The sequence below is a fragment of the Schistosoma mansoni genome (genome assembly GCF_000237925.1).
Source record: "Schistosoma mansoni, WGS project CABG00000000 data, supercontig 0013, strain Puerto Rico, whole genome shotgun sequence".
NCBI classification, from domain to species: domain Eukaryota; kingdom Metazoa; phylum Platyhelminthes; class Trematoda; order Strigeidida; family Schistosomatidae; genus Schistosoma; species Schistosoma mansoni.
In genome coordinates this window covers 3,401,683-3,418,245 of record NW_017386025.1, presented here as the reverse complement: position 1 = coordinate 3,418,245, position 16,563 = coordinate 3,401,683, and the positions used below count along the sequence as shown (strand labels likewise).

The window sequence follows — 16,563 nt, the reverse complement described above, 5'->3', positions numbered from 1 at the left end:
TAATCTTATCACTGCACAAAAGTTCAAGATTACTTGAGAAAGAAATCTACTTCAATGTCGTCATCAGGTATTTTACTGATTAGCTTGTGCCTTATTCTTCCCGGTTTACTAGATAGAGTGAGAGGTTCAAGCTTTTATAGCAACTTCATTTGATAGAGAGCCTACAATTTATAATTATATTCAAGTATATATAGTTCAATTCAATGATTACTAATTATAGAATTTAATCAAACAGAGCAATAGTCACCGAAAACAAAATCATAGTCAATTAATCAACGCAATGAAAATTCATTGAAAATCAAATGACGGATTGGATATTCAATAGATTGATACAATTCGAAATTCAGAGAATTGGTAAGCAAAATATACTATGAATTAATTCATACAAAGAATGTGTAGTGAAAGTTAATTGAACGGAAATCTCCTAAAATCGATATACAATTTTTGAAATTGATTTTCTTCCTTATACGTTGGATTTAGAGGTTTAGCTTCCTCAATATTTCTCCAAGTTAGTAACGACGAAGTTTTGGATTTACCCGGAGCTGTATTGTATTTCTTTTTGCTTTCAAATCCAGCTCAGAAGTACGAGTCGCTTAGCTCTCTTCATGGGTTAACAAACTGAAGAAATCAAGTAGGATATCTAGTAGTATTTTTGCGGTGGTAAATAAATCAGGATCATTTCCTTTATGCAATTGATTACTTTATCTAGTTCATCTGTCGCTTCCTACAGTTACTTCACACAATACCCTTCATTATCTTTTTGTTATCCCCTTGAATCTATAGATCACGGGCAGATACTGGTGTTCCAACTTAGTGAATTCGGTTTACTCTCTGGCATCCGCTGGTGATAAATTTTGGGGGTTACTTTATTAGGAATGGTGTAATATATAAGTAACACATTTCCAAGTTTTTCGGAAGTCCTCTTCCTTTTGACTTTAAAAGATCTCGCTTCAAAGCATCGACAAAACATATAGCCTATCCATTCGATTGTGGATGGCATGTTGGGGATTGCAAACGGTTTATTTCATGATGACAGAGAAATCCTGTGAATTGTTCCTTTTTGAATTTAGACACGTTATTTAATACTGTCGTATCTAGCTAATCATTGGTGCGGGGAATTACTATCAGTACTTAAAGAGTTTTTTGGTAGACAGTGACATCATGGAGAGAATCTCTACACATTTTGTGTAGGCATCCAAGAGAATCATATATGTGATGTCATCGATCAGGCCCACAAAATCTATGCGTACGTCAGACCGTGGGGTTGTTTAATTTCCCTCCCTTTTGGGAACCGGAGTGGTCATTCATAAATTCCCCAATCTGTTAATCCACAAACGATCAATAAGAAAAACTCATAGTTATCCACTTCATAGGATTAATACCTGGGTGATCACTATGATACTGCAATAGTGGTGTGTGTGGCTAGTGGAAGTAAAATGTGATTGATCACTGGGCGTAGACGCGCATACATTCAATTTATTGACAATTTAATATATTATTTCCTCCCTATCATTAATTTCTACTCTAAGCTTATTAAGTGTAGACTGTCTAATTCTGTTGAATAAAGTACTGTCTAGAATATACTCTGATTCTCTATATTTAGTCGTTAATTGTGTATCCGATATAACGTGATCCCCGTTCGTATATAGTACATCGATCGTGTCTAGTCTGATGGTAGTTCAATCGCGGTCACCGATCGTATTAACCTATAGTAGTAGTTTATTGAGGCAACAGAAAATAACTTTATTCTCCTGTTATCTCACACACAAGACACTAAGCATTTTTCTGAATTAGTGGATCGGTACTTAATGTATATTGAGTTCCTGTAACTGACACTGGCGAACCCGTACAGAGTTTAGCAAATGAAACTCTAAGTATTCTTATGTGAAGAGCGCGGCCATGACTTTTCAATTCTCAGTAGGTTAGTTGCTGAATAGGGAAATACCCGTTTGAAGAGTTGTGAGCCACGATACTAGATCTCTAAGTCATATCCTAGAGAGATCAGTCCCCAACGCTGTAGTTGATTAGATGTGTGCTCAGCAATTACCAACTTTAGAGCATATATTGTAAACTTTGGCTTATGATCTGTTAGTAGAATAAATCTTCGACCAAAAATAAACTTGTAAACCGGCGATCTAAAAAGACCAGAGTAGTTGTCTCATCTATCTAGCTGTATTTCTTCTGTACTGGAGGCAGTGTTCATGACGCGAACCTGATTACTTTCCCTTCCCCGTCTTTGAATAAGAGTGATATAACTGCGCTTACACTATAACTTGAAGCATTAGCTGCTATGATGACTGGTATGGTAGAATCATTGAAAGTTGGAGACAATAATAATCCTAGGGGTCATTTATTTATCAATAAATATAAAGGAAAAAGGGTTATAAACTATTAAAAACAGTGCAAAATATCTGCCAAATTAAACAAGTGTAAAGTTGACGTCATTCTGTCTTTTACTAGTTTAATTCATAGTTAAAATATTGATTAATAAGTGCATGTAGTATTGGACTAAGAAATCAGCTAAACAATTATCTATATACTAATCAATCTTCAAGAAGAACTATTCCTGTAAAACTCCCTTCTAGTTAGTTATTTGAAGGAGAATCAAAACATAAACTATTGTCACTGGTTATTGAAATGGATATTGAGAAGTTAACTCAGAAAGTAAAACAATATAATTTTAGAAATCTATTTAATGATTTTTTCTACATAATCCAAAGTAATTTTTTGGAAATGCCAAATAACTTATAGTGATGACCAAGGTAATAACTATAATAAAGAAGTTCCAGATATGAACAAATTTTTTCTATACAAAATTGACCTCATTGTTTGATGACCCCCATGAATGTGGACTTTAACTTTCACAAGTTTATAGTCATTTACATATACAAATACAAATAGAGGGTGTGAACAAGTAACATTTAGTTGATACGATTTACACTTAAGTTGTTTGCTTAACATAAAGGCCGATAGCAAACAAATTAAGGTGTTTTTGATCGACGTAATAGCCATTATTATCAAAGCCAAAATATAATATTAACTGAAAACAAAGTTCAACTAGAGCGTTGTTTTACATTTCACTTCAGAGAATTATGTTTAAAAATTATTTTGGATGAAGATTCTGATGGAGGTAGATGACCAGAAGTTCAACAATCAAGCTATTGCCTGTTTCGTACTCACTTGCAATGGACATACTAGAGGCTATGGGAGTTCATGATTTCACCCCTGCTTCATATACCCAGATATGGTGTGCTCAAACCCTTCGTTTACCATGGTCCTAATGACCCCCATATTGATTATGTTTATCTTTTCCGATTTAGTTACTTGCTGTATGATTTGAATGGTGCAACGAAAGAACGAAGTTTATCAGAACTATGTGATTGATATTTGTGTAATACATTGTGAACCATCTAACCACACATACTTATTAAGATATTTAAGAAAAACTAAAGCTCAAATTTGTCAAACATAATAAGAAAAACAGTGTTATCACACCATAGTGAATAATAAACCAATATTATCAGGGTAGGTTCAAGGTGAGAAAATAATATTTCTGAAGTCAAAAAGGGGGTTTGAATTTTGTTTAAGGCTTCAGTAAATCTTAGTATGCGTCCCTAAACACTCATGCAACACTACAAAGACTTTTTTGATATCAACAATATAACGCGTCCGCACTAAATGTTTCATAATGGAGAAAAATGATTTTCTATCTTGTGTGCTCTTGTTCAACCATCGGAATTAATTTGTCCAGTCACCCCAACATGAGTACCACGATTGCTTTTCCCCATGTATGTGTGTCTGCACATACATGTAAACTGACAGATGAGGTGGGATGTGGTACACTCGTTAATACGTTTGTCTGGTAAAGTATCAACTTCGATAAGTACGAGTTGGGCTGTGTGAAGCCCTATTTATCGCTAGTTTAACTTCACTTAAATATAAGACCACTTTGAATCACCTCTGAATAATATGGAGAAGTTACCTAGGTACCAGAAGCGTAGTAAATCTCTTACTTACTTACGCCTGTTACTCCCAATGGAGCATAGGCTGCCGTCCAGGATTCTCCAACCCACTCTGTCCTGGGCCTTCTTTTCTAATTTTATCCAACTTTTGTTCATTCTTTTCATGTCTGTCTCCATTTCCCGGCGTAACGTGTTCTTTGGTCTTCCTCTTTCCCTTTGGCCTTCAGGATTCCATGTGAGGGCTTGTCTTGTGACGCAGTTCGGTGATTTCCTCAATGTGTCCTATCCACTTCCAGCACTTTCTCATGATTTCTTCCTCCGCTGGAATCTGGTTTGTTGTTTCCCACAGTAACTTGTTGCTGATAGTGTCTGGTCAACGAATCCGAAGTATTTTGCGTAGACAACTGGTAATAAACACTTTTATCTTCTGCATGATGGCTTTCGTAGTTCTCCAGGTTCCCACCCCATGCAGTAGAACTGTCTTGACATTTGTATTGAAAATTCTGAACTTGGTGTTGGTTGACAGACATATGTTGTGAGTTCCAGATGTTTTTCAGTTATAAATATGCTGCTCTAGCTTTGCCGATCCTCGCCCTCACATCTGCATCAGATCCACCATGTTCATCAATAATGTTGCCCAAATATGTAAAGGTATTTATATCCTCAAAGGCTTCCCCATCAAGTGCAATTCAATTGGTGCATGCAGTATTGTATCGGAGAATCTTGCTTTTTCCTTTGTGTATATTAAGACCTACTGTTACTACACTGGTCGTCTTCTCCTGCATTTGTTATTGCGTGTGTGATATAAGAGCCAGATCATCTGCGAAATCTAAATCGTCCAGCTGCATCCTAGCTGTCCATCATATCCCGTGCTACCCTCCAGATCTTGACGTCTTCATTATCCAGTCAATCAACGAAGATATCTATGAGTGCACAAAACCAACAGGATCAATAATACCACGACTATTTGGTTTGCCTAAAATACACAAACCTGACCTATTTGTCGGACCGATTCTTGATATGCCCGGGTCCCCTTAATACTCTATAGCAAAGTGGCTGGCAGATCTCCTAGAACCCGATATTCTTGAATTCACTGAATACATAAAAGAAGTGAATGTAATTGACAAACATATCCTCTCGTTTGATCCTGAATCACTATTCACTAATGTTCGACCCACATAGACCATCAGTTTTATCTGAATACATAAATAATAATGAGATGAATATCGGAATACCGAAAGCTTTTTTTTGAAAGAAACTACTATTACGATGTACTTGTAATGTACAATCTACATTCAACGACGCAATTTATGGGCAAAAAGATGGCATATTAACGGATCCCCCGCCTTGATCCGTTACCAGAAGATTGCTTCATGGCCAGTCTAGAAAACAACCAACTTAAAACGACTATCGACAACTTCCACTTGTATAAAAGGTACGTGGATAGTTCTATTATTTTTGACAACAAGTACGATTTAAATTATCTTCTAAAGACACCTGATAACTGTCACTCAGCAATAAATTTCACACTTGAAGTTGAAAACAAAGTATTCACTTTTTTGATGTAGAAATGACAAGAGGGACATCTACAGGAAACCCTTGTGGAATAACCAGCTATCAAGTTTCCACAGCTAGGTCCCCATTAGTCGAAGGCAAAACTTGATCATATCGCTCGCTACGCGAATACGAAGAGTTTGTAATCCTGAACTGAGCCTCTTGAAGAAAATATCAAAAATGGGTATCCCTCGATATTTATTGTGAAAAATATTAAACTTTTGAATCAGGAATCTATTACCAATTCAGATATTTGTATTATAGGGACAGAAAAATTAAAACTAAAAGAAAGTGATTAATTCTCATGAGCTGAAAATAAAGCAAAGGATAACTTAGTGACATGTTTGTCAGGACCGACTGGAAATGAATCGACATCAAAATTATCACGGAAGGATTTCTCCATTCCTTTCCGTTTTCGAAATAACAAAAATAACACGACAGACTATATATGCTTGAATATGGATTGGTCTAAGAGAAGTTATTTAATTTAAGTGGAATAATAATACTAGGAAGAACCATCTGACTAGTGAGCTTCGATTTCCTACGACTGTTTAACGAAACTTAGTTTATAATGTAACCTCCATAAACTTTCTGTAAAAGTATATTAAACGTACAATAACACTTTCTCGTGCTCGTCTGTTGCTATTTGAACAAGTCAACTATGAAAATACTAAATCTCCACAAAAAACCCCTTCTGATTATAATCATATGCTCACTAGTGACTGGCTTCAAGAGGTAATTCCTGGAGTTCCAGTGAGAAGTCGTGGCCAGTGGAGTTCAAACCACGTCTGTTGTGAGATAGGAACTCACTGAAGACAATTGGTGAACGGTTGCTCAACTTCGTGGATTGGTTGAATTTAGACATAAACGCCATCGGATGCCGGCTCAGTGGTCTATCGGTTAAGTGCTCTGGCGCGAGACTGGTAGGTCCTGGATTCGAATCTCGCGAGGCGAGGTCGTGGATGCGCACTGCTGAGGGGTCCAACAATCGGACGAAACGGTCGTCCAGTGCTTCCAGGTTTTTCTTGGTGGTCTAGCTTTAACTAACTCATGCTTTCAACTATAAAATTGAAATGTTAATAAGTAAATAAAAATGCACGGATTCTTCTGTATAATTTATTTTTTTCCATTCGGTTATTAACACTCACGGATATAATGCGAAGAAAAAGGTACAGAAAGTTTTCACATGTAAATAACAAAAATAATAAAAGTAATATTATGAAATAAATAACAATATATAAACGTGAAATTTAAAATTACCTTTTTGTATACACATAAAACAAAACAATTAAGATGTAATAATGAACTTCAACATTTTACGCCTAACCAAATATCAAACTACCAGTATTATCGTGTGGAAAGGGAAGGATAGGACATACATACATGTATGCGTGTGTGTGTGTATAAGTTATAAATCTACATCTTAGAGAGAAGCGAATTCACAGCGATGAATATTTCGGGGAAAAAGCATTCACAGAGAAGGTGAAAAGTAAAATAATATCCACATAGATGTAAATAACAAGAAAAAAATACGGGAAAATAAACAGAATAACAGCGCAACATAGTGGAAATTATATTCACAAAAGAGTAAACAAATCATCCTATAGTTCCAAAAATTTTTCTCAATCCTTTCTAGTTTTTTTTGTTTCATTTTTATCACTTCTACTTTGATGCCTGGCTAGTGACGATGATGAAGGACGAAAAGTAAACGCTTCATTTGGTTGAGTGTCAAGATGATTAGCATAAGGAAGTATTATTGTTGGGAATGTAATCAGTCCAAAAAGTAAACATAATCCAACTTCAACATAGAAACCGTCTAGTAATGTTGAACATGTCCCACTGATATCAAGACAAGCCTATTAACAAAACAAAAAACACGAGAAACTATAATTTGAGTAACCCGCGCAAATTTTTAAAAATGACATTTGCACCGAGTTAAAATTATATCAAAAGATAGTTTAACGATAAAAGTTATCAAGTTTTTGCATGTGATTACGATTAAGGTTTATGATAATTCCTGATTTTGAACAATTGAGAATCATGTGATATGAACGAGAACGAATGGAAACTCAGAGAGACCGAATGTCTAAGACACAACAACACTACAATATCGATAATTTACAAGACAAGAAGACAAAACTTTCAGGACAGCTTCATATTCCGAACAGCAGTCAAAAATTGAAATAGAATAACTCTGTTTACGTAGTGACGCTTAGTGACCTTGGACACAACAAAATTAGAAAACTGAAAATTGATAACAGACAACTAGATAACAGAAAAAGTCACTAGGAAAATATGAATCAGCAAGATTTCGTCGCGTATATTTTTTAAAGAAAGAAACTAAAATCTAACAATAACTAAATATCTTGAGACTTTACCAGCAAGAATTAAACAACAGATAATTGGGTATACACATTAAATAGGAATAATATATTCGTAAAGTCTCAGCGAATGAATTTGTAGTAAATCCTGATTTACTACAAATTCATTTGCTGAAATTTTACAAATATATTATTCCTATATAATGTCTTACATCAGCTCTGTGCTCAAATACTGTGAAACTATTCGCTCTAATTTAGACGTGAGTTCTTATAAATTGGGTATATAATTAGATGCTTTCACTCTGGGAAAACCATCATACTGATGTTGAGAAGTGATAAACATTTTCAGACCAATAAACTTGGACAAAAATAAGACTTTCGGTTGAACTGTTTACTTTCTCAGTGAAATCAAGAACAGACATCAACAAAACCCTTCATTCAGTGATATTATTACTACTCTTATTACGGTTATTATTATTTCAGTTATCCGTAACAACCACAATATACATGTATATGAAGTTCAAGCAACTAAAACAGATCAATTAGACAAACACGAAATCGGTAGAAAGAAAATGAAGCTTAGTGCAAATGCATATTAGGTGAACAATTATGTTTTATCATTTGCACTGAATGTAGGAAGTTATTTCCTAAAGATGCAATTCTAAACTATTCTCCAGATTGTCGAACACAGAGTCTCAGTTTAGCCAACGTCAGAACAAGTAAGCTATTTGGCTTGATAAACTTTATCTGTTCCTAAAACGTAAATTAATACTGTTAGTATACAAAATGAACAATTAATACAGTCTATTAAACAGGAGAAAAGTGAGACATAAATAACATACAGAACAGTAACTAGAGAATAGGGAAAATAGGCCAGCAAACGTAATATCTAGTAGTTGAATTCATGAGTCGATTAAAGCTAGATCACTATCGAAAACCTGGAAGTACTAGACGGCCGTTTTGTCCACCACCACTGTTGATCTAGCTTTAATCGACTGATGAATTCAACTATCAAATTACTACAATCTCCACAAACCCCCATCCTGATTATAAGAATCAAGTGCTCACGGGTGACTGGCATCAAGATGTATTTCCTGGAGCTCTAGTGAGAAGCCGTGACCATTGGAGTTCAACCGTGTGTATTGTGAGGTAGCTACTCACTAAAAACAATGGTGGACGGTGGCGAATGATGGTGGATTGGTTGAGGTTAGTCATTAAAACCTAATATCGTTAATGATAGACATAAAATTGTGATTGATGAATAAGCAAGGCATAGTCGTAAAAAGACAAAGAGAGTCAATGAGGTTGATGAGCGTTTCATGTTGTCATTGATGCGTCCGTTTACTGATCACACTTTACACTGAGATCAATTTTAAAACTTAGTATCAAAATTACTCTTGTTTTGAGGACGCTTTTCTGAAAAAGAAGTTTTATGTAAATTTAGGCAATAATAAAAGAAAAATTAAGGCCACCTCTTATAGCTCATTATACAATACTACTTACCTGAATAGTTTTAGAATTCTCACAGGTAGCATTACTAGCCAACCATAACTGTCCATTTCTATAAATCTCATCTTTTGAATATTGTATAGGATGAGTTATATTCATTGTATTAACAGATTGAATAGAATCAGTTCGTAAAGATAATAACCCAGCTTTTAGTATATCAGCTCCAGAGCATACTCGTAGAGTGAGTGGTTCGACGAGTGATAAAAATAGAGTATTCGGCAAACTTGTAGCTATGAATTGAAAACAGTTAACGACAAATGTTTTATTGAATAAAGAATAGTATGGATAAGATTTACAATAAAGATTAGTTTATGTAACATGAATGATTAAGTATGATACATATCAGAGACGTCTCTATGAGATATATTCTCCTACTAAGCCATGAAACGATCAAGCAGATGAATGAAGGAGTCAAAACCAACTGTGCAGACTGACTTAGGCAGACATAATTGACTTCGTAGATCGTCAAAACACTATGTTTACTGGTGTAAGTAATCTTAAGAGACATATTCAAAAGTGTATATTTATATGAAAATAAAAAATCTACAAAAAATGATAGATTTATCGAGTAAGCAGTTTTTCACAACTTATTGATAATAATTTGAATTAAGTATAGACGTTCTCTGCTCGGAAAGGATCTCAATCCCAATTAGTACAAACAATGGACTTCTATAGTTCACTAGAAATTCATAAAAGTAATACTAAACTCAGACATAACGGACCTTGAAAACGTTCCTATATATGGACCGTCAAAATACTTTGCTGCTGAGGAGTTCCACACTAGGATGATATAGCTTTCTAGTGCTTCCTGATCTTCAGTGGTTGTCTGACTAAAGTTAACTAGTGATCTAAATCAACGTAACCTGTAATTATTCAAGAAAAGTAAGAAATATTACCCAACAGCTTAAACTGAAACAAGTGAAAATAGATTCAAATCGAAAAATCAGTAGCAGTCTTCACAGGACTCGGCCATAATGACATACGTAAATGAAAACAGTAGTAGTAATATCGATCTTTTCATTTTATTCCAACCCAGTAAAAGTCATGCAGACATTTTGAACAATATGAAAGAATATTTGCAGAAAAAAAATATTGCAATTATCATGATTTAATGGATTATTGAGGGAAAAGAAACAGAAAACAAAAATATTAATGAACTAACCTAAATTAGCTGCAGTATTTAACAACGTCATGTAAGTTCCACCCACAGCTGGATCACTTATTTTTGCATGAAATGATACTTGAGTAATAAACATCACAGTAGAGAATACTGTATAAATAGCCAAATGACAAATCATGATACCATAGAAAAGCCATGAGAATGATGCATGAGTTGTAGTTGATTCAAGGATGGGAGCTGACTCTTCTAATGTATGATTATTACGAATGATTGAATGAATTTGATTTGAAATTTTAAAGTACGGTGCAAAATAAATCAACGGAACAGATAATGTTGCTAGAAGTAAACTGTAAGAGAACACTTTTTACAATTAGAAACTAATAGTTGTGAGCAAATCAAGTATACGACGGCTCACGTACAAAAGTGATAAAATACTATGTAGTTGCTTAAACTTAAGTGGATAAAAAAGAGTATAGAGAATAGTTATTCCGTTATATAGGGGTAAGTATTGAGGAAGTTGAAATTTTTGGAACTATTTTACGGATTATTATTGTCTATGCTTCTATTATATAGCTACTACATAATTGGATTATTACATCTATATAATCCCTGTGTTATAAGCTTCCGTTGACTTTAGAAACTATTATTATACGAGTTATTATTCTTTCGTTATTTCTAATTAATTATGTGCCGTTTGTTACAATCTCTGTAACTTATATGATGATTGTGTAAAATATGATCACTTATTTGGGATCTGTTGCAGTCTGATAATTCATATATATAAACTAATGTGTTTGAGACAAATACACTAGGTGCTTGAACTACAGTAGTAGAAGCTTGCCTGCTTCATTCTCTTATTCGGACTCAACTGGGGATAGAAGGAAAACATATCAAAGGACCAATAATACTTAACATCTTGGAATCAATTCAAGGTTAGTTGTTACAGTCCGAGCGTATCATTGGTTAAGGCTTAGGATCCAAGGTTATAGCTAAAATAGCACATGCAGGACAGAGAAAAATACTACAGGATTGATACTGACGGATCTCTGCTTCAGATATCCATTCACTGTTTCTAAAGCATATTCAATGCTTGATCTGCTGGCGTTTTCAATCACCCGGAGGGTAACTCATTTTTCAGCTGTAAAATACCACAGTAACATTTCCCATTACAGATTACTTTTAGCTACTTATGTACCTCAGTTGTACAACGTATTCGCTTATTTTAAAAAGACATCTAAATACTGTAAAGCTTAAGCAGAAACATTGTAGTGGTTATTACATTTTCCACTATCACTATTCTTAGCAGAAATGATATCTAGTGACAATGAAATTTGTTCATTTAAAAAATACTGCTGTATAATATAACTTAATCAGTATAAATTTATTACGCAAGGAAAAAGGTTATACAGTGGAGAACTTTTGAGATTGAAAATAAATGAATAATGATCACGGTTCAAGTAACTTTCAATATTTATTTTATAGATCTTCACAATTCCAAAAGTGTGTTAAAAATACATTCGTTGTGATATTTTACATAGTAAATCTCTATTAATATAAATAGTTAATAAAGTAATATCTACGATTCTAGTTAGTGATAAATATATAGTGTGGTGTGTGCTACTGATGTCGAAAGATATAAGTAGTATGTATCACCAATCGAAAGTGGAATGCCTGGAGGCAGAAGGTTGAGAAGATTGAAGAGAAGAGAACGAGGACGGAGAGTGATTGATATAGAAACGAAAGAACAAGTAAGTCGGAGACGACTAATGGTCATTTTGCAAATGAAGTATCTACTGTATGGTTCTCAAATTTTACTAAGAGATAATAATAATAATAATAATGCCGTTGTTTATAAATTGTCATATAGAAGAGATTGAACTTTTTTACCCATTATACAGGAAATAATCGCCTATATTTATATTGTATAATATCCTTGAATTATTGTATTTTTATACTCTCCTGTTTCACACACATGGTTTATTTTATCATTTTTAAGAGAGTACGAACCAATATTTTAATATTTTAATACCATAACAGGGATTCATTTTATTTTGTTTGATTCTCGTCAGCTGCTTACAACTATTAATTTTGTATAAAAGATTCTGATCAAAGGTTGACAAGTACCCCTTTCATGTTACCACTAACTTTATCTATAAGTATGAATATGCTTGACAAAGCAGCTAGATTGGCAGCTAGATTGGCCGAACAGATTTTCTAAACATGTTCCAAACAAGAGAAAGAACTACTTTAAAGAAAGCAATTACTAAACATATCATGGATACAGGACATTGGGTCAGTAATTTTTAGTCTTTAAGGTTGATTAACAAACATCCAAGCCCTAGTCTTAGGAGGTTTGCCAAGGCCGTCGCTATCAGTAGTCAGAAACCTGATGTACGTGTTCAAAATAAGATGGTCATTATTCTTTCTTTACCTTGATAACATTTTTTCCACTACATCATGGGATTTCTTCGATTCTTTCTTCCTCATTAATGACATCATTATGTCTTTTTATTTTGACCGATTTCTAGGATGGTAATCTTATTTTAACTAATTGAGCTTCACTCATTTTATTCTTGCATATTATCAGCGTTTATTCATTACGTAACCACTTGTTCCTAACCTAATGGACTTTTGTTACTATCAGTGTTGTAGAATGCTCTCTCACATAAAATATGTATTTACGATATTCTATTTAGTCTATTACATTTATTGATACCCTTACTGTACTATACCAATATGTGGTCATAGCAATTTCCAGCTAAACTCTTTCATATCAGTAATCTGATTTTTAAAATATTACGGGTTGTAAGCAGATGACGAGAAACAAACAAAATACAATAAATTTATGCTGTTCTGCTCAAATATTTTTTGCACTCTCCTGTTTGCAAGCTTTTGTTTGACCCATAAATCGTTATCATATGTTTTAATGCTCCAGATTTACCATTAATTACTTGTTTCCCCATTGCTCCGGTTTCATATCACCTGTGACTAAGTTGCGTGTACATCGTAATTTTTGGCTCCTATTTGGTATGTTCTTTCGAGTATATTACTGTATAGATTTCGAGTCATGATTGAATAGAGTACGACAGAGAATTAATCGGCTTGATACCTCCAGCCTCTGATCGGAGAATGGGTGGGAGGAAGCTCGAGGACCAACGGGCGTTAGGGTCTTGATTGTTACTAATTGAACCCCATGTCATTCGTTAAATAAAAGGTCACCAATCTTACAAACAATTTAGGCAAATTAATCAGTAATAGTGTGGTGTGGTCTACTTATATCCATATAAGTAGTATATGGTGTGGGTCAGACATAGAATGTATTTTGGCAGAAGACCGATGAGCAAAGAACTGAAATGAAGCGCAATCGTTTGGAAAATGCATGAGCAATGGAATTAGAGAAGAAACAGTGAAGATTGAAACAATTGGTTGTTAATTTGCAAATTGACTGTTCATTGTTTGGTTATCAGAATTTACTGAGATGGTCTGTAATCTTTGCTTAAATACATTCGATTGTCCCCGGTCGTGTTCTGTTCACTACAATAGGACTAGAAAATACAACTACTCTCATAATAAAGGTACAATCACGTAAACTTTAGTACAAATCGAGAACCTGTTCATTTGGATTTTATAACATAGATACACTCAAAAACGACTATACACAACAAAAGCCTACCGAGGTAAAAAAGCCCATGTGTAATATTTCAATAATCTCGGTCCATTTGTCACTTGAGTAATGAGTAGTGGTAGAATCACTTCAAGCGGTAATAGTAGAACCCCAATGAAAACAAGTTTCTCTCTTGGTAGACCTTGCTCGATTAGTTTTAGTCCAGATATTGCATCCGCAGGACAGAAGCAAACCTAATTATGAGAATACAAATAAACACCTTGATTTAGCTTTAAAATCACATAAATAACAATGTACACAAACGGGAAAAAGTACACGCACAACTGATGACTGAAATACTAATTTTTGGTAAATTAAACATTTGATACAGATGCGACAAAAAGTCATTAGTTGCTCAATTATTTATTTTTAAAATATGTTGGTGACAATATCTACAAACCGGATGTTTAAGGTGAAGAAAGCAACTACTCCTACGTGAACGGTTGCTTAAATGCGTTTAAAAGTCCCAAAAATCTTATCAGATAACAAACAGATTTCCAGTTATTCCTACTAGTGTTTATGATATATATATTTGATAATTAATTTGCGGAGTATTTACTGCGATATTCATTGTTTAATATTCGATATGTGTCACATTTAAGTCGGACACAAAGCTAATGATTACAGTGCTTTAACAAATGTCGTCAACCGAGAGTGTGAACACTTCAAGCTGTTAACTTCAAATTTAATAAGTTCCATAGACAAACCGAGAGCATATTGATAGGGTAGCCACATAGTCCACTTCTAGCTGACTGTTTTTATTATCAATCTCTAAATCACTATCCTGAAACCAATAATTGATAGCCTCTTCCTATAAAAAAGATATTTAGATGTTACTTTTATTATTTGTGACGAAAATATTCGTTTTAACGACGTCTTGGACAGGTATAATAGTTTCTATCAATGACTTAAGTTCGTGATGAGATCGAAGTCGGATCCAGAGTTCTACTTCTCATATGTTTATCCAAAAGGAAAATCTGATGGTTTTCTAAAAGAACTGATATGTACAGAGCCGACCTGGAATAGTGGTTACACAAATTTTCATAGTTGGGTTCCTCTGGAGCAAAATAGTAACTTGATCCATTCTCTATGCATGAGGAGTAAGCGATCCTGTACTCGTGTTACAGTCAACATAGTACCCGATAAACTAAGGCAGATACTGATCAACAATGGATATTCACATACATTTACTAGGAAAAATCTGAAACCAAAATGAAAATGTGAAGGAATGTCTGTAGCAAAAAGAGGACTTTCTTTACGAACATTCAATTTAAAGACTTTTGAGACCACTGAGAAAAACATTCTATTCGGTTAAACTTCGCATTGTCTTCTCTTACCGACCTTTGATTCGTAGTCATGTGAAGGACAAGCTCCCACTTTAAACGAAATCAATGTAGGTCTATCAGTTTACTTGTTCATACGGAACAAGTTATATCGCCCTTTCTTTCAAAAAACATCTAATATAATCTTGCCTGGTGATGTAAAAAACTGGGAAAGTCAATCAAAAGCTCAGTCTTGGGACTAGTTAATTCTGAATACTGCTTCACCAGAACCGTTTTTCAAAATCATTTATACTGTCGGAAGAAACAGTTCAACAGAAATAAAAATTAACATACAAATATACAACAGAGGCTAAAAACTAACTATCTAATAATTCAACACTAACCTTTGTTTATAAAAACAGTATGTTCCGTCCTTCAATTCTATGATGGCTTTAATCATCCTTTCTATCCATCACAATCTATATTTTTCCTTCTACTTCCTCCCAGTACTTTTCGTAATTAGTTATTATTACGAATTTTAATTAGCCATTGGATTATTGAATAGCTTCCCCTCAATATCTGATTTTTGTAAACAGTTTATAACACGGTGCCACTTCAATTTTTTCAACATTCTACTTCAATACGGACTGTTATTTTTAGCAAATGAATTACCGAAAAATACGATTATAAAGTCTACGTAAGTTAAATTTTCAAAAAGAAAAATTTCTTTGCTGAATTTTCTTTACTCATCTTTAAAGACACAAGTCGCTTTTGTTATTTAGGAAAGTGTATAGTAGATACATTGAGTCTTAGATCATAACAACTGCTTGTGATGTTTGGAATGCTCTTTCTGGTACTGTTGTGACGTCTAATAAGTTGAATTAATACAATCACTTAAGTGTATGGAGTACTAACGTAAAGAGAAATACAATTGCAAAAGTGGGAAAAAATATCCGTAAATGTATACAATCTTATCTATGTATTCACTAAGAGGGTAAATATACATAACTGATTGTAATATTATTAGTATTATTATCATTGGAAGAAGTAAAGTCGATTATATGAATAAGTCACAGTAACCATAAGTCTATCTATTTGTACGTGTACATACATACTACTATTGTATGTATGATGAACATTGTATATAAATGAGAAATTTTCAGAAATGAAA

General features: G+C 33.9%; 1 protein-coding gene across 1 annotated transcript in view; it reads right to left on the bottom strand.

The window, feature by feature from the left end:
• Positions 1–6,642: 6,642 nt before the first annotated feature.
• Smp_076950 overlaps positions 6,643–16,563 on the bottom strand; it is a 17,841-nt gene continuing 7,920 nt past the window's right edge. The window contains exons 5-8 of the mRNA XM_018790936.1: positions 14,140–14,324; positions 10,509–10,813; positions 9,341–9,576; positions 6,643–7,372 (exon numbers count right to left, since the gene is read on the bottom strand). Coding sequence (XP_018645945.1) covers positions 7,139–7,372; positions 9,341–9,576; positions 10,509–10,813; positions 14,140–14,324 — 960 coding nt within the window. The 3' untranslated portion in view covers positions 6,643–7,138. The remainder of the gene's footprint in view (positions 7,373–9,340; positions 9,577–10,508; positions 10,814–14,139; positions 14,325–16,563) is intronic.